Below are 21,126 nucleotides of genomic sequence, written 5' to 3'. Positions count from 1 at the left end.
ACTAAGTAACATCGAACAAAATAATAGTATTGAATCTATGTTACAGTAATTAATTATCTCTAACGCAACCAACACTCGAACTCAACCTCACACTATCCTTCTCCATCAGCTTCTCCCAGCATGCTTAGAGACGCAGCCTTTTATAAGACTACTCAGTGATGCCATCTTGTGGTGGTATACACGAACATCATCTTGTTAACCCTTTACTCTCCTTCGATTATACATATCATTACATCCATGACTTCATTTTTAAATGAGTTTCCAAAGGATGGTTCCATATTTTACATCTCGTGTTGAAGCTACTGTGGGTGTTCAGTAATGTTAGGAGACGGGGATTAACTTTTTTTTGCAACAAATTGGACTCCTGGTGAAGTCGGATCTGATGAAACTGGGGAAGGGCACCGACAAAAAAATATTAGCCTGTGTTTTGATACTAATTTTTCTCTTCTTGCCCCCCGTCCCAGGTTAGTTGAGAAGTTAGTCAGCAAGACCGATCACTGCAAGGAGCTACAGCAGGTCCTGCATCAGCCGCCATGCACTAGAAAGAGTTCAGCTAATTGACCATTTATTTTACGGTAGCTAAACAGTTAACTGTTGGCATAAATGATTTGTGTAATTACTCTTCTCACTGCTGCACACACAGAATCTAGATTAAGCCTCTGGAGGTTAGCAATCATTGACTGCTGCCTGCTTAAGCAAAAATGATAATTTTACATTGATACTGTTCAGCAGACACCCCCTGAGTGTAAGATGAGTAGCAGCAGCCAGAAGGTTCGCGTGACTTTTTCCATTTTGTTTCAGGCTGCTTTTATCATTGTTTCATGGTTGGAAGTTTGCAATTTTAAATGTGATGTCATCAGCAAAAACAAAAATCTCTGATAATTCTACACAATTGCGACATTTTGTTGTCGGTCTCTCGCTCGCTCGGTCTCTCGCTCGCTCGGTCTCTCGCTCGCTCGGTCGGTGTCTCTCTCGCTCGGTCGGTCTCTCTCTCTCTCTCTCGCTCGGTCGGTCTCTCTCTCTCTCTCTCTCGCTCGGTCGGTCTCTCTCTCTCTCTCTCGCTCGGTCGGTCTCTCTCTCTCTCTCTCTCGCTCGCTCGGTCGGTCTCTCTCTCTCTCTCTCTCTCTCGCTCGGTCGGTCTCTCTCTCTCTCTCGCTCGGTCGGTCTCTCTCTCTCTCTCTCTCTCGCTCGGTCGGTCTCTCTCTCCCTCTCTCTCTCGCTCGGTCGGTCTCTCTCTCCCTCTCTCTCTCGCTCGGTCGGTCTCTCTCTCTCTCTCTCTCTCTCTCTCTCTCTCTCTCTCGCTCGGTCGGTCTCTCTCTCTCTCTCTCGCTCGGTCGGTCTCTCTCTCTCTCTCTCTGTCTCTCCACATTCTTCTCCACGGCATTCCCAGTGCCCCACAATCAACAATGATTTTTCACTTTTCCCCACCTACCCACATTTCTTTCTGGCATTCCCCCCCCCCCCCCCCCCCCCCCCTCGCCTGGACGTTGCGTTTCCCGCTTCTTGTGGGGTTTTCCACCCCTGCCGCTGATACCGCGTGCAGCTCGTGCGGGCTCCAAATCGCTCCCCTGCAGCTAATTACCTATTTAACCCCCAAATGATAGGCTGGCACGATGTTGCAGTGGTTAGCACTGCAGCCTCATGACGCCGAGGTCCCAGGTTCGATCCCGGCTCTGGGTCACTGTCCGTGTGGAGTTTAAAAAATATATATATTTATTAAAGATTTTTAACACAATTTCTCTCCCTTACAAACAATAACCCCCCCCCCCCCCCCCCCCTCCCAACAAAAAAAAAATGAGAAATCGCGCAGAGCAAGATATATACATGGCAAAATGATATATTTACACAGCTTTGTACACTGGCCCCCCCCCCCCCCCCCCCCCCCAAAGGTTGCTGCTGCTGCTGACCGACCTTCCTCTAACGCTCCGCGAGATAGTCTAGGAACGGTTGCCACCGCCTGTAGAACCCCTGCGCAGACCCTCGCAAGGCGAACTTAATCCTCTCCAACTTTATGAACCCAGCCATATCATTTCTCCAGGCTGGGGGGCTTCGCCTCCTTCCACATTAGCAAGATCCTTCGCCGGGCTACTAGGGGCGCAAAGGCCAGAATGCCGGCCTCTTTCGTCTCCTGCACTCCCGGTTCGTACTCCAAATATTGCTAGCCCCCAGCTTGGCTTGACCTGGACTTTCACCACCTGAGATATTGCTCCCGCCACTCCTCTCCAGAACCCCTCCAGTGCCGGGCATGACCAAAACATATGGACATGGTTCGCCGGGCTCCCTGAGCACCTTCCACATCTGTCCTCTACCCCAAAGAACCTACTCAACCTCGCCCCCGGCAAGTGCGCTCTGTGGACCACCTTAAATTGTATCAGGCTGAGCCTGGCACACGAGGAGGAGGAATTAACCCTACCTAGGGCACCAGCCCACAGACCTTCCTCGATCTTCTCCCCCAGCTCCTCCTCCCATTTACCCTTCAACTCTTCTACCAGCGCTTCCCCCTCTTCTTTCAACTCCTGGTGTATTTCCGACACCTTGCCCTCCCCAACCCATACACCCGAGATCACCCTATCTTGAACTTCTTGTGCCGGGAGCAACGGGAATTCCCTCACCTGTCGCCTCACAAAGGCCCTCACCTGCATATATCGAAAGGCATTTCCCGGGGGTAACTCGAACTTCTCCTCCAGTGCCCCTAGGCTTGCAAACGTCCCGTCGATGAACAGGTCCCTCATTCTTCCAATCCCCGCCCGATGCCAGCTCTGGAACCCCCGTCCATCTCCCCCGGGACAAACCGGTGGTTACCCCTGATCGGGGACCACACCGATGCTCCCGTTGCACCCCGGTGCCGTCTCCACTGGCCCCAGATCCTTGGCGTTGCCGCCACCACCGGGCTCGTGGTATACTTTGTCGGCGAGAGCAGCAGCGGTGCCGTCACCCAACGCCCCCAGGCTCGTTCCTTTACAGGACGCCATCTCCATCCTCTTCCATACCGTCCCCTCTCCCTCCATAACCCACTTGCGGATCATCGCCACATTTGCTGCCCAGTAGTAGCTCCCCAGGTTTGGCAGCGCCAACCCTCCTCGGTCCCTACTGCGTTCCAGGAACCCTCTCCTTACTCTCGGGGTCTTATTCGCCCACACAAACCCCATTATACTCCTGCCTATCTCTCTTAAAAAAGGCCTTAGTGATCACGATGGGAAGGCACTGAAACACAAACAGAAACCTCGGAAGGACCACCATTTTGACCGACTGCACACTACCCGCCAGCGAGAGCGGTAACATGTCCCATCTATTGAAATCCTCCTCCGTTTGCTCCACCAACCTCGTCAGATTCAGTTTATGTAGGGTCCCCCAACTCCTGGCTATCTGGATCCCCAGATACCGAAAGCTCCCCACTGCCCTCCTCAGCGGTAGGTCCCCTATCCCTCTTTCTTGGTGCCCCGCCTGTAATGCAAAGAGCTCACTCTTCCCTACATTGAGCTTATAGCCCGAAAACTCTCCAAACTCCCTTAGAGTCTGCATGACCTCCACCATCCCCTCCATTGGATCTGCCACGTACAGCAACAGGTCATCCGCATATAGCGACACCCGATGCTCTTCTCCCCCTCGGACCACCCCCCTCCATTTATTAGACTCCCTCAATGACATGGCCAATGGTTTGATCGCCAATGCGAACAACAGGGGGGACGGGGCACCCCTGCCTCGTCCCTCGGTACAGTCGAAAGTACTCCGACCTCCGCCGGTTCGTCACTACACTCTCCATCGGGGCTCTGTAAAGGAGCTTAACCCAATTGATAAACCCTACCCCGAACCCAAACCTACGCAGCACCTCCCAGAGGTACTCCCACTCTACTCGGTCAAAGGCCTTCTCCGCGTCCATAGCTGCCACTATCTCCGCCTCTCCCTCCTCCAATGGCATCATTATCACGTTTAAGAGCCGCCGCACACTGGTGTTTAGTTGCCTGCCCTTTACAAATCCCGTCTGGTCCTCGTGGATTACCCCCGGGACACAGTACTTGATCCTCGTGGCCAGCACTTTTGCCAGCAACTTTGCATCCACATTGAGGAGCGAGATCGGCCTGTATGATCCACATTGCAGTGGGTCCTTGTTCCGCTTTAGGATCAAAGAAATTGTCGCTTCCGACATTGTCGGGGGCAGGGTCCCCTCCTCTCTTGCCTCATTAAAGGTCCTCCCCAGTAGCGGGGCCAACAGTTTTGATTACTTCCTGTAGAACTCCACCGGGAATCCGTCCGGTCCCAGGGCCTTCCCCGCCTGCTTGCTCCCCAAACCCTTGCTCAGCTCCTCCAACCCAATTGGTGCCTCCAAACCAGCCACCTCTTGCTCCTCCACCCTCTGGAATCTCAGCTGATCTGGGAATCGTCTCATCCCCTCTTCCCCCGCTGGGGACTGGGATCTGTACAGCTCTTCATAAAAGGCCTTGAATACCTCGTTTATTTTCGTCGCACTGCGAACCGTGGCTCCCCTTCCATCTTTGACTCCCCCTATTTCCCTCGCTGCCATCCTCTTACGGAACTGGAGTGCCAGCATCCGACTAGCCTTTTCCCCATACTCGTAGGTCGCCCCCTGCGCTTTCCTCCACTGTGCCTCCGCCTTCCCTGTGGTCAACAGGTCAAACTCCGTCTGGAGCCGTCGTCTTTCCCCAAGTAATCTTTCCTCCGGGGCCTCTGCGTATCTCCTGTCCACTCTCTCAATCTCCCCCACTAACCTCTCCCTTTCCATACCCTCTGTCTTCTCCCTATGAGCCCTAATGGAAATTAGCTCTCCTCGGATCACCGCCTTCAACGCCTCCCATACCACCCCCACCCGCAGCTCCCCGTTGTCGTTGGCCTCCAAGTACCTTTCGATACACCCCCTCACCTTCCCACACACCACCTCGTCCGCCAGCAGTCCCACATCCAGCCGCCCCAACGGGCGTTGGTCCCTCTCCTCTCCCAGCTCCAGTTCCACCCAGTGCGGGGCATGGTCCGAAACGGCTATAGCCGAATGCTCCAGCCCCTCCACCCTCGGGATGAACGCCCTACCCAGAACAAAGAAATCTATCCGGGAGTAGACTTTGTGTACATGGGAGGAGAAAGAAAATTCCCTGGCCTGCGGCCTTGCAAACCGCCATGGGTCCACTCCCCCCATCTGATCCATAAACCCCCTAAGTACCTTGGCCGCCGCCAGCCTCTTTCCAGTCCTTGATTTGGAGCGGTCCAGTGCTGGGTCCAACACTGTATTGAAGCCCCCTCCCATTATCAGGCCTCCTATCTCCAGGTCCGGAATGCGCCCCATCATGCGCTTCATGAATCCTGCATCATCCCAGTTCGGGGCGTATACGTTGACCAACACCACCCACATCCCTTGCAGCCTACCGCTCACCATTAGATATCGCCCTCCATTGTCTGCTACAATAGTCTTGGCCTCAAATGACACCCGCTTTCCCACCAATATTTCCACCCCTCTATTCTTCGCGTCCAGTCCCGAGTGGAATACCTGTCCTACCCATCCCTTTCTTAGCCTGACCTGGTCCGCCACCTTCAGGTGTGTCTCTTGGAGCATGGCCACGTCCGCCTTCAGTCCCTTTAAGTGCGCGAACACTCGAGCCCTCTTCACCGGCCCATTCAGGCCCCTCACATTCCACGTTATCAGCCGGATTGGAGGGGCTCTCACCCCCCCCCCCCCCCCAACGCCACGCCGACTAGCCATCTCCTTTTCTGGGCCAGTCCCGTGTCCATGCCTCCCTCACCCTCCAGTCCCCCAGAGGGGGGACCCCCGTCCCGACCACCTCTTCTGTGTCCCATTCCCTTTCGGCCAGTGCAGCAGCAACCCTTTTCTCTCTCCCCCCCCCCCCCCCCCCCCCCCCCCCGCTGTCCATGTGGAGTTTGCACATTCTCCCCGTGTTTGCGTGGGTCTGACCCCCACAACCCAAAGATGTGCAGGTAGGTGGATCGGTCACGCTAAATTGCCCCTTAATTTGAAAAAAAAAATGAATTGGGTCCTTGATTTAAAAAAATTAATAAATTTAGAGTATCCAATTCTTTTTTTTCCCCAATTGAGCACAATTTAGCGCGGCCAATCCACCTCCCTGCACATCGTTTTGGGTTGTGGGGGTGAGACCCACGCAGACATGGGGAGAATGTGCAAACTCCACATGGACAGTGACACGGGGCCTGGATCGAACCGGGTCGTCAGCACCGTGAGGCAGCAGTGCTAAGCACTGCGCCACTGTGCCACCCTCGAATTGGGTACTTAAAAATTTTTTTTTTTTTTTTTAAATCCCCAAAATGAAAGGGATGCATTTCTACGTGGTAAATGTTCTGGGTGAGTATCTGTCAGTGATTTGATAAATGTTGATTCGAGTCTAAAATGCAGCTGTTCTCTTCCAGTATGCGGGGACATTCATGGTCAGTTCTTTGACATGATGAAGCTGTTTGAAGTGGGAGGGTCACCAGCCAGTACCAGATACCTCTTCCTTGGCGATTATGTGGACCGAGGGTATTTCAGCATAGAGGTAAGCAGGTGAAATCCCATTGTCGGTAAACTTTGCTTTGCCCAGTAAGTGGGGAAGAAGGGAGGTCGGATAAGGGAGGTGGTTACAAAGTGCTTGAATGTTCATTATTGAATTTGAGCGTGTATCTTTCTTTCCAAAACAAGTGGCTTTCCATGTGATCACATTACATGAGATATTCTCTCAAGTATTGACTGTTGAACCATGCTAGCTTTGTACTACAGTTTATCAATGTAAAATATTCATTTGCATTGCAGGATGCAATATTGGTGGAATTCAGATAGAAGTAGATGTGACCATAAATACACCCGAAAGCCATGTTCAGTTTCTGGTCAGTGTTGTTGAACCTGGGTTAGGATTCTTGCTGCTGATTGCTGTTTAGTGCCTCTTACAGATCTGCACATTGAACAAAACAGGCGTTAGGTTTGCCCCTTATGCACGCCTTGGTTGAATAGTCTGCTGACCGGGTCTCTCACAAGTAACTTGTTGATCAACAAAGCACGGTATTGCCACTACTAGATCTGAATTCTGCCCCCCAGCAAGTCAGCTCTCCCCCAAAAAGGAGGGGAGTAATGCCCCAAAGGTGTGGTGTCGGTAGAAATAACCTTGGATGTGCAATTATCTTTTTGCGGTTTGAGAACACAGCAGATTTGCCACGTTGATCTTGTATCATGGGGGTTTCTTCTTCTCAAATATGCTCTCCTGAGATCTTGATCCATTTGAATATATTTTCAGATTTCTATGTTTCAGCACGCATATTAAACCATCCATATCGATGGTGAGTGAACATAGAACATAGAACTGTACAGCACAGTACAGGCCCTTCGGCCCACGATGTTGTTCCGAACTAGTCTGAAACTAAGATCAAATCACCCTTCTCCCAATCATTCTCGTGCACTCCATATACCTGTCCAATAACAGCATGAAAGTTCCTAAAGTGTCTGACTTCACTACCATAGCTGAGAGTGCATTCCATGCCCCAACTACTGAGTAAAGAATCTACCTCTGACATCCCTTCTATATCTCCCACCCTGAACCTTCTAGTTATGCCCCCTTGTAACAGCTACATCCACCCGAGAGAAAAAGTCACTGAACGTCCACTCTATCTATATACACCTATCTTATACACCTCAATTAAGTTACCTCTCATCCTCCTTCGCTCCAATGAGAAAATCCCTAGCTCCCTCAACCTTCCCTCATAAGACCTACCCTCCAAACCAGGCAGCATCCTGGTAAATCTGTGCTCGGATTGTGAGGTTTCTGGCCAAAACCTGCCGGGGTACAGTTCTGCAAGTAGTGCTGTGAAAAGCCAGTCACCCCTTATTCTCACCCAATATCCTCATCGGTACACCTCCCAGTAAAGATCATGGCATGGTTTTCGAGAGCGGGGAGCCCTCCGTCTAACTTTTTCTGGCTCCAGAGCTGGTTGTAATGCCTCAACAACTCCGTAATGAAATCAATAACTTCTCTGAATTGGACCTTGCCTTTTTGGCACAGTTTCCCAGACCTAACAACCCTTGTTGTCTGGTTACAGTTCTGCTTGAGGAAGAGGTCCCATAAACGTCATATCAATGTTATTCCATTTTCCCCGTTTGTTCGCCGTGTACCAATTAATAAGTGACTAATTAAAACCTCCTAAACAATTTTATTTCACTTTGTCTCTCTAGTTTGGGTACAGATTTTCTCTTTGATTTCTTTTCACAATTTTGTGGATTATAAAATATCCTAAAAATGTAACAAGCCTTTAAGGGGCAATTTGGCGTGGCCAATCCACCGACCCTGCACATCTCTGGGTTGTGGGGGTGACACCCACGCAGACACTGGAGATTGTGCAAACTCCACACGGACAGTGACCTTGGGCCGGGATCGAACCCAGATCCTCAACGCCGTGAGGCAGCAGTGCTAACCACCGCCACCGTGCCGCCCAACGCATACAGATGGCATGTTAGCACAGTGGTTAGCACTGTTGCTTCACAGCTCCAGGGTCCCAGGTTTGATTCCCGGCTTGGGTCACTGTCTGTGTGGCGTCTGCACGTTCTCCCTTTGTGTGGGCTTGCTCCGGTTTCTTCCCACAAGTCCCGAAAGACGTGCTTGTTAGGTGAATTGGACATTCTGAATTCTCCCTCCGTGTACCCGAACAGGTGCCGGAATGTGGCGACTAGTGGCTTCATTGCAATGTTAATGTAAGCCTACTTGTGACAATAAAGATTATTATTCTCAAGCCCTTTTTTAACCATTAACCTCCAATCACGGTGCACGGTGGGACAGTGGTTAGCACCGCTGCTTCACGTGCCAGGGACCCGGGTTCAATTCCAGCCTTGGGTGACAGTCTGTGTGGAGTCTGCACGTTCTCCCCGTGGCTGCGTGGGTTTCCTCCGGGTGCTCCGGTTTCCTCCCACAGTCCAAAGATGTGCAGGTTAGGTGGATTTGGCCATGAGGAATTGTCCCCGAGTATCCAAGGATGTGTAGGTTAGGTGAAAGGGTTTTAGGACTAGGCCGGGTAGAGGGCTTCGGTGGAGTGCTCTTTCAGAGGGCCGGTGCAGACGCGATGGGCCAAATGGCCTCCTTCTGCACTGTTTGGATCCTACAATTCTATATAACTCTGTGCTTCTTCCTCATAACTTCATATATTCCCTGTTTTGCCAATGTTGCCATTCCAAGTCTTATCATTTCTATGTGTAATGAAATGCTCTCTACTTGCCTGGATGAGTGCAGCTCCAACAATGGGCAGCACGGTAGCATTAGAACATAGAACATAGAACAATACAGCGCAGTACAGGCCCTTCGGCCCACGATGTTGCACCGAAACAAAAGCCATCTAACCTACACTATACCATTATCATCCATATGTTTATCCAATAAACTTTAAAATGCCCTCAATGTTGGCGAGTTCACCACTGTAGCAGGTAGGGCATTCCACGGCCTCACTACTCTTTGCGTAAAGAACCTACCTCTGACCTCTGTCCTATATCTATGACCCCTCAGTTTAAGGCTATGTCCCCTCGTGCTAGCCATTTCCATCCGCGGGAGAAGGCTCTCACTGTCCACCCTATCTAACCCTCTGATCATTTTGTATGCCTCTATTAAGTCTCCTCTTAACCTTCTTCTCTCTAACGAAAACAACCTCAAGTCCATCAGCCTTTCCTCATAAGATTTTCCCTCCATACCAGGCAACATCCTGGTAAATCTCCTCTGCACCCGTTCCAAAGCCTCCACGTCCTTCCTATAATGCGGTGACCAGAACTGTACGCAATACTCCAAATGCGGCCGTACCAGACTTCTGTACAGCTGCAACATGACCTCCTGACTCCGGAACTCAATCCCTCTACCAATAAAGGCCAACACTCCATAGGCCTTCTTCACCACCCTATCAACCTGGGTGGCAACTTTCAGGGATCTATGTACATGGACACCTAGATCCCTCTGCTCATCCACACTTTCAAGAACTTTTCCATTAGCCAAATATTCCACATTCCTGTTTTTCCTTCCAAAGTGAATCACCTCACACTTCTCTACATTAAACTCCATTTGCCACCTCTCAGCCCAGCACTGCAGCTTATCTATATCCCTCTGTAACCTGCTACTTCCTTCCACACTATCGACAACACCACCGACTCTAGTATCGTCTGCAAATTTACTCACCCACCCTTCTGCGCCTTCCTCTAGGTCATTGATAAAAATGACAAACAGCAACGGCCCCAGAACAGATCCTTGTGGTACTCCACTTGTAACTGAACTCCATTCTGAACATTTCCCATCAACCACCACCCTCTGTCTTCTTTCAGCTAGCCAATTTCTGATCCACATCTCTAAATTACCCTCAATCCCCAGCCTCCGTATTTTCTGCAATAGCCTACCGTGGGGAACCTTATCAAACGCTTTGCTGAAATCCATATACACCACATCAACTGCTCTACCCTCGTCTACCTGTTCAGTCACCTTCTCAAAGAACTCGATAAGGTTTGTGAGGCATGACCTACCCTTCACAAAGCCATGCTGACTATCCCTGATCATATTATTCCTATCTAGATGATTATAAATCTTGTCTCTTATAATCCCCTCCAAGACTTTACCCACTACAGACGTGAGGCTCACCGGTCTATAGTTGCCGGGGTTGTCTCTACTCCCCTTTTTGAACAAAGGGACCACATTTGCTATCCTCCAGTCCTCTGGCACTATTCCTGTATCCAATGATGACATAAAAATCAAAGCCAATGGTCCAGCAATCTCTTCCCTGGCCTCCCAGAGAATCCTAGGATAAATCCCATCAGGTCCCGGAGACTTATCTATTTTCAGCCTGTCCAGAATTGCCAACACCTCTTCCCTACGTACCTCAATGCCATCTAATCTATTTACCTGGAGCTCAGCATTCTCCTCCACAACATTATCTTTTTCCTGAGTGAATACTGACGAAAAATATTCATTTAGTATCTCGCCTATCTCTTCAGACTCTACACACAACTTCCCATCCCTGTCCTTGACTGGTCCTACTCTGTCCCTAGTCATTCGTTTATTCCTGACATACCTATAGAAAGCTTTTGGGTTTTCCTTGATCCTTCCTGCCAAATATTTCTCATGTCCCCTCCTTGCTCGTCTTAGCTCTCTCTTTAGATCCTTCCTCGCTACCTTGTAACTATCCATCGCCCCAACTGAAACGTCACACCTCATCTTCACATAGGCCTCCTTCTTCCTCTTAACAAGAGATTCCACTTCTTTGGTAAACCACGGTTCCCTCGCTCGGCACCTTCCTCCCTGCCTGACCGGTACATACTTATCAAGAACACGCAGTAGCTGATCCTTGAACAAGCTCCACTTATCCAGTGTGTCCAACACTTGCAGCCTACTTCTCCACCTTATCCCCCCCAAGTCACGTCTAATGGCATCATAATTTCCCTTCCCCCAGCTATAACTCTTGCCCTGCGGTGTATACTTATCCCTTTCCATCCTTAACGTAAACGTCACCGAATTGTGGTCACTGTCCCCAAAGTGCTCACCTCCCTCCAAATCCAACGCCTGGCCTGGTTCATTACCCAAAACCAAATCCAATGTGGCCTCGCCTCTTGTTGGCCTGTCAACAAACTGTGTCAGGAAACCCTCCTGCATACACTGTACAAAAAACGACCCATCTAATGTACTCGAACTATATCTTTTCCAGTCAATATTTGGAAAGTTAAAGTCTCCCATAATAACTACCCTATTACTTTCGCTCTTATCCAGGATCATCCTCGCCATCCTTTCCTCTACATCCCTAGAACTATTTGGAGGCCTATAGAAAACTCCCAACAGGGTGGCCTCTCCTTTCCTGTTTCTAACCTCAGCCCATACTACCTCGGAAGATGAGTCCCCATCTAGCATCCTCTCCGCCACCGTAATACTGCTCTTGACTAGCAGCGCCACACCTCCCCCTCTTTTGCCTCCTTCTCTGAGCTTACTAAAACACCTAAACCCCGGAACCTGCAACATCCATTCCTGTCCCTGCTCTATCCATGTCTCCGAAATGGCCACAACATCGAAGTCCCAGGTACCAACCCATGCTGCCAGTTCCCCTACCTTATTTCGTATACTCCTGGCATTGAAGTAGACACACTTCAAACCACCTACCTGAACACTGGCCCCCTCCTGCGACGTCAAATCTGAGCTCCTGACCTCTATACTCTCATTCTCCCTTACCCTAAAACTACAATCCAGGTTCCCATGCCCCTGCTGCATTAGTTTAAACCCCCCCAAAGAGCACTAACAAATCTCCCCCCCCAGGATATTTGTGCCCCGCAGGTTCAGATGTAGACCATCCTGTATGTAGAGGTCCCACCTTCCCCAGAAGGAGCCCCAGTTATCCAGAAATCTGAATCCCTCCCGCCTGCACCATCCCTGTAGCCACGTGTTTAATTGCTCTCTCTCCCTATTCCTCATCTCACTATCACGTGGCACGGGCAACAACCCAGAGATAACAACTCTGTTTGTTCTAGTTCTGAGCTTCCATCCTAGCTCCCTGAAAGCCTGCCTGACATCCTTATCCCCTTTCCTACCTATGTCGTTAGTGCCAATGTGGACCACGACTTGGGGCTGCTCCCCCTCCCCCTTAAGGACCCGGAAAACACGATCCGAGACATCACGTACCCTTGCACCTGGGAGGCAACATACCAAACGTGAGTCTCTCACGCTCCCACAAAATCTCCTATCTGTGCCCCTGACTATAGAGTCCCCAATTACTAATGCTCTGCTCCTCTCCCCCCTTCCCTTCTGAGCAACAGGGACAGACTCTGTGCCAGAGGCCCGTACCCCATGGCTTACCCCTGGTAAGTCGTCCCCCCCACAAGTATCCAAAGCGGTATACTTGTTTCTCAGGGGAACGACCGCAGGGGATCCCTGCACTGACTGTTTTTTCCCAGTCCCTCTTACAGTTACCCATCTATCTCCAATCTTTGGTGTAACTAATTCCCTGAAGCTGCTATCTATGACCCCTTCTGCCTCCCGAATGATCCGAAGTTCTTCCAACTCCAGCTCCAGTTCCCTAACTCGGTCTTGGAGGAGCTGGAGATGGCAGCACTTCCTGCAGGTAAAATCAGCAGGGACACTAACGGCATCCCTCACCTCAAACATCCTGCAGGAGGAACATTGCACTCCCTTCCCTGCCATTCCTCTAACGTTCTACCAATATCTGGCTAACAACTAAATTAAATTTTTTTTATATATATAAAAAAAAAATTATTAATAACAATAATAAAATATGGTACTTACCTCACACCAAAGAGTTTTATTATTAGGTTAGAGGAGGAGGGCGGGTGGGAGACACTACACGTGTCGTGTCTCGGGTTTCCTCTCCACCAGAATTTATTGGTGAGGGTCTTCCCAGAAGTCCGCGGGTCGACTTCCTGTTCCCACCTTAAACACTAGAACTTTAAAAAAAAATTTAAAGGAGAAACTTACCTCCCAGAAATCACTTCCGCACTGCCCCCGCTGAAATGGACTAGCCTGCTCCGCTCCTGCTGAAATCGACTTGGCCTGCAAGGTAAGTAAGTTGTTAATCTGTACTCACCTCACCACAGACAGCGACCTTTTAAATGGTCCCCTCTGCCTCGCAGCCCCCGCGCTTTTTCAAAATTCCCGCGCTGATTCTAAGGTCCCAGCTCTCACTCCCGAACTCAACAGCTGACCTGCAAGGTAAGTAAGTTAATCTGTACTCACCTCACCACAGACAGCAACCTTTTAAATGGTCCCCTCTGCCTCGCAGCCCCCGCGCTTTTTCAAAATTCCCGCGCTGATTCTAAGGTCCCAGCTCTCACTCCCGAACTCAACAGCTGACCTGCAAGGTAAGTAAGTTAATCTGTACCATTGTGGATAGCACAATTGCTTCACAGCTCCAGGGTCCCAGGTTTGATTCCGGCTTGGGTCACTGTCTGTGCGGAGTATGCACATTCTCCCCATGTCTGCGTGGGTTTCCTCCGGGTGCTCCGGTTTCCTCCCACAGTCCAAAGATGTGCAGGTTAGGTGGATTGGCCATGATAAATTGCCCTTAGTGTCCAAAATTGCCCTTAGTGTTGGGTGGGTTACTGGGTTATGGGGATAGGGTGGAGGTGTTGACCTTGGGTAGGGTGCTCTTTCCAAGAACCGGTGCAGACTCGATGGGCCGAATGGCCTCCTTCTGCTCTGTAAATTCTATGATAATCTATGAAATATTCCAGAATCTCGATGCCATCCAGGACAAAGCAGCCCATTTGATTGCTCCACCTTCCACAAACATTCAATCCCTCCACCACCGACGAACAGTAACAGCCGTGTGCAAGGTGCACTGCAGTAACTCACCAAGGTTCCTTAGGCAGCACCTTCCAAACCCACGACCACTACCATCTAGAAGACAAGAGCAGCAGGTACCTGGGAACCCCACTACCTGGAGGTTCTCCTCCAATATACTCACCATATATATTGCTGTGCCTTCACTGTTACTGAAGCAAAATCCTAGAACTCCCTCCCTAACAGCACTGTGGCTGTTACTACATTTTGGGGATTGTATGGTTCAAGAAGGCAGCTCACCACCACCTTCTGAAGGGCAACTAGGGATGGACAATAAATGCGGCCTAACCAGCGAGGCCCACATCTTGTAAATGAAGTTTTTTTTAAAAATACCATTTTCACTTCTTCTAAATAGATGTTTTGCCAGTATCTATTTTCCATTCTTGTCCAGTTTGAAGCAGGTTTTTATTTGAGTCTAGATCGTCCTGTGACATAGAAACAAAAGAAGGCCATTTAGTCCATCAAGCATGTTCCATTTAATGAGATCTGTAACCGTGCTGTATACCCACCTTCACACCATTACCCAAAATACCTTGATTAACGCAAATCTGTCAATCGCTGATAAATTACCTGATCTCTCATCAATTGCTGTTTGCAGAAAAGAGAAGATTGGTAAACAAACAAAGAACAAAACCGCACAGGAACAGGCCCTTCGGCCCTCCAAGCCTGCACCGGTCATGATACCATCCTTGGCCAAAACCCTCAGCACCTCCTTGTGTCATATCCCTCTTTACCCATCCGATCCATGTATTTTTCGGGATGCCTTTTGAACGCCGTTAATGTATCTGCTTCCCCAACCTCCCCTAGCAACGCGTTCCAAGCATTAACCAGCCTCTGTGTAAAAAAAACTTGATGAACTAAAAGCATTAACAGCAACGTTGGAATATGATGTAGTGGCAATAACAGAAACACGGTTTTAAAATTGAGGGTTGAGCACTTAATATTCAGATACATAGCATTCAGAAAAGATGAGGAGAGAAAAATGAAGGTGTGAAAGACGGTGTGTATAATAACCCCCACGAGACCCATGGGGATGACACGATTTACCACTTTCCTCAGTTTATTTCATGCAATACGTCAATTTTAACCTTTTAATGCTGTTTTGAATACATTGCAAACAATTATTGCACCCCCTGTCTTCTCATCAGTATTCTCTATATACGAGTCCATTTTATTTATTCCTCCTTTGGCTAAATAGTTTCTGCATGAATATTTGCATGAACTAATTCACCCTTCACTTTTCCTGGGCCTTCGTCTAAATACCTCATTTCCTTTTTGGAGAATGTTGCCAATGCAGTTGCACGCTCCTCACAGAAGAGCTGCCATCTGTCCTCGTACCCGTGCCAATGCCTAACAGCGGAGGGAGCTCCTCACCTGTCGCCACTTATTATCCAAGCATTAGTTTCCCTAATCTTGCCATTCTACTGCATGCATGGGAATGTAAATCAGACATTACCACCTGCGAAGTTCTGATCTTCTGCCTGTTTCTCAATTTACACCCAATTTTCAGGACTTCAGACGTGTCTCTGCTTACATTATTGACGACCACAGGGGCCACAGTAACTGATGCTGTCTTTTTTTCCCCCCACAATCCTTTTCAGTTGGGACAATGTTGATATATCCAAGCACCAAGGAGCCAACAAAACACCAGCAATGCCCATGTAACTTATAATTGACCGGCAATTCAGTGTCAGCTGAACTGCAGTTGCAAAAGTTTTGCTGAGTAGCATTCACAAAGATGGTTAGATTCCCTGCTTGCTGCTCCTCAAGGTCTTGTCCGAGCCAGGGTGACCCTTTGCGATTGCACTGTGTTCACTAGAAACTTTCCACTAATGTGTTTTGTCAACATGGTTAACCATTTGCAACTTGTATATGCATACATTTCTCATTTAACTGGGCCCACTGTTGTTGGTGTGCTCGTCTTGAGAGAAACGTTTATAGAATCGTATCGTGCTGAAGGAGGCCGGTCAGCCCATCATGCTTGGACTGGCTCTATGGCAGAACTGTCCAATTCGACATGCACTCCTACTCTTTTCCATTGGCCCCTTTCACTTGATGTCCTTTAGAAAATTGCCATTGAATCTGCTTCCACCATCCTTTTCACGCAGTGCATTCCAAATCATTTATTTAATTTTAAAAAAAATAAATTTAGAGTACCCAATTAATTGTTTTTCCAATTAAGGGGAAATTTGACATGGCCAATCCACCTACCCTGCACATCTTTTGGGTTGTGGGGGTGAAACCCACGCAAACACGGGGAGGGTGTGCAAACTCCACACGGGCAGTGACCCAGAGCCGGGATCAAACCTGGGACTTCTGTGCCACCGTGCTGCCCTTCCAGATCATTTATAATGTAATGTATTTAAGAATAAATTCTCCCCGCCGCCTCCCCCCTCCTCGCCGCCTCCCCCCCCCCCCTCGCCACCTCCCCCCTCCTCGCCACCCGCCCCCCCTCCTCGCCGCCCGCCCCCCCCCCTCGCCGCCCGCCCGCCCCCCCTCCTCGCCGCCCGTCCCCCCCTCCTCGCCGCCCGCCCGCCCCCCCCTTCTCGCCGCCCGCCCGCCCCCCCCCCTCCTCGCCGCCCGCCCGCCCCCCCCCTCCTCGCTGCCCGCCCCCCCCCTCCTCCTAACCCCGTGCTGTACCTGTCCTGGGAGTGTTTGATGGCGACAGTGTAGAGGGAGCTTTAGTCTGTATCTAACCCCGTGCTGTACCTGTCCTGGGAGTGTTTGATGGCGACAGTGTAGAGGGAGCTTTACTCTGTATCTAACCCCGTGCTGTACCTGTCCTGGGAGTGTTTGATGGCGACAGTGTCGAGGGAGCTTTACTCTGTCCCCAACGCCATGCTGTACCTGTCCTGGGAGTGTTTGATGGGGACAGTGTCGAGGGAGATTTACTCTGTATCTAACCCTGTGCTGTCCCTGTCCTGGGAGTGTTTGATGGGGACAGTGTAGAGGGAGCTTTACTCTGTATCTAACCCCGTGCTGCACCTGTCCTGGGAGTATTTGATGGGGACAGTGTAGAGGCAGCTTTACTCTGTATCTAACCCCGTGCTGTACCTGTCCTGGGAGTGTTTGATGGGGACAGTGTAGAGGCAGCTTTACTCTGTATCTAACCCCGTGCTGCACCTGTCCTGGGAGTATTTGATGGGGACAGTGTAGAGGCAGCTTTACTCTGTATCTGACCCCATGCTGTATCTGTCCTGGGAGTGTTTGATGGGGACAGTGTAGAGTGAGCTTTCCTCTGTATCTAACCCCATGCTGTACCTGTCCTATCTGATGCAGGAGTTCCCACATTAAGGTCCAGTTGAGAGCTCCAAGGAAGCAACGACTGAGGCCATATTCCAAACATGTGCACAATTTCCATAGCTCTGAGGACCCTTCAGTGTCTTCAGAACTGTTGACAAAGGTAGAGGAGTCTCGAACTAGAGAGCATGGGTTTAAGGTGAGAGAGAGAGATACATAAGAGACCAGAGGGGAAATGTCTTCACACAGCATCTTGGAACGGGAGGTGGGTACAATTTTGTCCTTTAAAAAACAGTTAGACAGTTACATGGGCAGAGTGGTTATAGAGGGATATGGGCCAAATGTGGGCAAGTGGGACTAGCTTAGTGATAGAAACTGGGCGGCATGGACCAGCTGGGCCGAAGGGCCTGTGTCCATGCTGTAAACATCTATGCCTCTAAGCTATTCACCCCGTCTCGACAATTTCATTCCCCCTTCACCCCCAACACTGCTCTCACTCCTGGGGTTGCACCAATTTGACGTGGGGATGCAGACATTAATGACCTGAAACAATGAATGTTTCCCATTGCCTAGCCCTAACGTCCACCTACCAGCATTAAAACAAAAGAAGAACATGCTGGTAAATTATTTAAAATAAACTATTATTATTATTATTATTATCTAAAATAAAATAACATGAATTAACTTGGAGTATTTTGCAGCTTCTTGTCGAGGGGTGCCTGAGGTATCTGCAAACCCGAATCCTAATTTTTTTTTAATATATAAAAAATATATAATTTAATATATAAAATTTAGAGTACCCAATTGTTATTTTTTTTCCAGTTTTAGGGGCAATTTAGCGTGGCCAATCCACCTACCCTGCAAATCTTTGGGTTGTGGGGGTGAAGCCCACGCAGACACGGGGAGAATGTGCAAACTCCACACGGACAGTGACCCAGGGCCGGGATTCGAACCCGGGTCCTCAGCGCAGCAGTCCCAGTGCTAGCCGCATGCCGCCCTCCGAATCCTAATTTGATGTTGTTTTTTTGTTTACAGTGTGTGCTCTACTTGTGGGCTCTGAAAATTCTTTATCCAAATACATTGTTCCTGTTACGCGGGAATCATGAATGCCGACACCTCACAGAATATTTCACATTTAAACAAGAATGTAAGTAACTGTTGGCTTGCATTGCATAGTTTCACATAAGCGTTGTGCCTTGTATTCTGTAGCTCTATAGTGTGGTTACCAATGACTCCACCATGTTCTGGGGTTTGCCCTGTGGTTACTGCAAACTGGGATGACTGTACAGTTCTGCAGTTATGAAGATGGGCAAAGAGTGACACTGTGATATTTGCATGGAGTCTGGAATGTTGGACCTTCAGTCTCCGTAGCCCGGTCACAGAGACATTGAATTGAACAATTGTGATTTTAATTGTGAGCTGCCTTTTAATTTTTAGTTTTTTGCCTTTAACGTTTTATTAATAAGTTTACTAATGCACAAACCCCTGGAAGGGGTCTGATTCCACGGCCAGTGCTCACTGATCCTCCAGCTCCTGTAGCCGGCGGGTTGCAGACTTTACCATGACGGATGAGGTGGAGTGGTCGGCCCAAGGCTGAGGTGGCGTGGTCGGCCCCAAGGCTGAGGTGGCGTGGTCGGCCCCAAGGCTGAGGTGGCGTGGTCGGCCCCAAGGCTGAGGTGGCGTGGTCGGCCCCAAGGCTGAGGTGGCGTGGTCGGCCCCAAGGCTGAGGTGGCGTGGTCGGCCCCAAGGCTGAGGTGGCGTGGTCGGCCCCAAGGCTGAGGTGGCGTGGTCGGCCCCAAGGCTGAGGTGGCGTGGTCGGCCCCAAGGCTGAGGTGGCGTGGTCGGCCCCAAGGTTGAGGTGGCGTGGTCGGCCCCAAGGCTGAGGTGGCGTGGTCGGCCCCAAGGCTGAGGTGGCGTGGTCGGCCCCAAGGCTGAGGTGGCGTGGTCGGCCCCAAGGCTGAGGTGGCGTGGTCGGCCCCAAGGCTGAGGTGGCGTGGTCGGCCCCAAGGCTGAGGTGGCGTGGTCGGCCCCAAGGCTGAGGTGGCGTGGTCGGCCCCAAGGCTGAGGTGGCGTGGTCGGCCCCAAGGCTGAGGTGGCGTGGTCGGCCCAAGGCTGAGGTGGCGTGGTCGGCCCCAAGGCTGAGGTGGCGTGGTCGGCCCCAAGGCTGAGGTGGCGTGGTCGGCCCCAAGGCTGAGGTGGCGTGGTCGGCCCCAAGGCTGAGGTGGCGTGGTCGGCCCCAAGGCTGAGGTGGCGTGGTCGGCCCCAAGGCTGAGGTGGCGTGGTCGGCCCCAAGGCTGAGGTGGCGTGGTCGGCCCCAAGGCTGAGGTGGCGTGGTCGGCCCCAAGGCTGAGGTGGCGTGGTCGGCCCCAAGGCTGAGGTGGCGTGGTCGGCCCCAAGGCTGAGGTGGCGTGGTCGGCCCCAAGGCTGAGGTGGCGTGGTCGGCCCCAAGGCTGAGGTGGCGTGGTCGGCCCCAAGGCTGAGGTGGCGTGGTCGGCCCCAAGGCTGAGGTGGCGTGGTCGGCCCCAAGGCTGAGGTGGCGTGGTCGGCCCCAAGGCTGAGGTGGCGTGGTCGGCCCCAAGGCTGAGGTGGCGTGGTCGGCCCCAAGGCTGAGGTGGCGTGGTCGGCCCCAAGGCTGAGGTGGCGTGGTCGGCCCCAAGGCTGAGGTGGCGTGGTCGGCCCCAAGGCTGAGGTGGCGTGGTCGGCCCAAGGCTGAGGTGTTAAAGCGAAGGTATCTCCTCAAGTTGGTATCAGCCACATTGGAGAGCTGGTCAATGCTCGTGCATCCCAGTCCAATGTTCCAGGACCTCCTTCTATTGTAGTCTTCGTGGCACTCTGGCAAAGCAGCTGTTACTGGCAATAGGCACTGAAGATGGAATGCTTCGGAGTCGTGGATTTGTTTATCCTGATGGGGGAGACATGTTTCTTCCGACATGCTATGAAGAGTATGGTTGAGTTGGTTAGTGGCTGCGAGTACCTGTCTCGCACATGACAGGTAGGGTCTGTAATGGTGGCAGAGGTGACCCCACTCCTGGCCCTTGTGCCTGAGCAGGTGGGTGGCGAAATTTGGCAGACTCTCGCTCCTGGAATTTTAGTTGGGTGAGGGCAGAATCGAGCTCGGGCTGCAAGAGATGCCTTGCAGTCGAGTGGAGACCTATTCCCACTGTCCCATCTCCTATGTGGGAAAGATCTTGGGATGCTGGAGGGCAGCTGGAGCCTGGGTAGCTGTATCACCGGAGCAACTGAATGCCAGGGGCGGGAGGAAGGAAAAAGGTGCACAGGTCGTTGTCTCATCTCGGGGTTACAATAACAGTGGGAATTGTTAATGTCAGAATCGCGCTGCAGTGGAGTCCATGCAGACTCGATGGGCCGAGCAGTGGAGTCCATGCAGACTCGATGGGCCGAATGGCCTAATTCTGCTTCTCTGCCTTATGGTCTTATGCTTCAAGTTGCTAGTTAAGAGCAACTATCCTCAGCTGAGGAAAGATTAGGAAATCATTGTACAAAAGTTCACACTGGCTGTTGAAGGGAATGAGGAAACAGCACCCTGCTGTTTTAGAAATAGTGGGCTTCAGCGGGGGGCAGC

General features: G+C 50.9%; 1 protein-coding gene and 1 non-coding gene across 6 annotated transcripts in view; both read left to right on the top strand.

The window, feature by feature from the left end:
• The window catches only part of LOC140403688 (serine/threonine-protein phosphatase 2B catalytic subunit beta isoform), a 153,977-nt gene that overhangs the window by 93,381 nt on the left and 39,470 nt on the right, over window positions 1–21,126 (top strand). For 4 of the 5 annotated variants that reach the window (XM_072491860.1, XM_072491859.1, XM_072491862.1 and 1 more), the window contains exons 3-4: window positions 6,391–6,515; window positions 18,579–18,690. In XM_072491860.1, coding sequence (XP_072347961.1) covers window positions 6,391–6,515; window positions 18,579–18,690 — 237 coding nt within the window. Of the gene's footprint in view, window positions 1–726; window positions 772–6,390; window positions 6,516–18,578; window positions 18,691–21,126 lie in introns of those variants that run through there. The other variant, XM_072491864.1, reaches the window with a different exon arrangement.
• On the top strand, window positions 18,797–18,933 carry LOC140403706 (small nucleolar RNA SNORA84). The gene has a single exon (XR_011938390.1). It is a non-coding gene; the product is annotated as a small nucleolar RNA SNORA84 (small nucleolar RNA).

This window comes from Scyliorhinus torazame, chromosome 28, assembly GCF_047496885.1.
Source record: "Scyliorhinus torazame isolate Kashiwa2021f chromosome 28, sScyTor2.1, whole genome shotgun sequence".
Lineage (NCBI taxonomy): Eukaryota > Metazoa > Chordata > Chondrichthyes > Carcharhiniformes > Scyliorhinidae > Scyliorhinus > Scyliorhinus torazame.
Note: the sequence above shows the minus strand (reverse complement) of the source record. Positions and strands in the feature narration are given on the sequence as shown.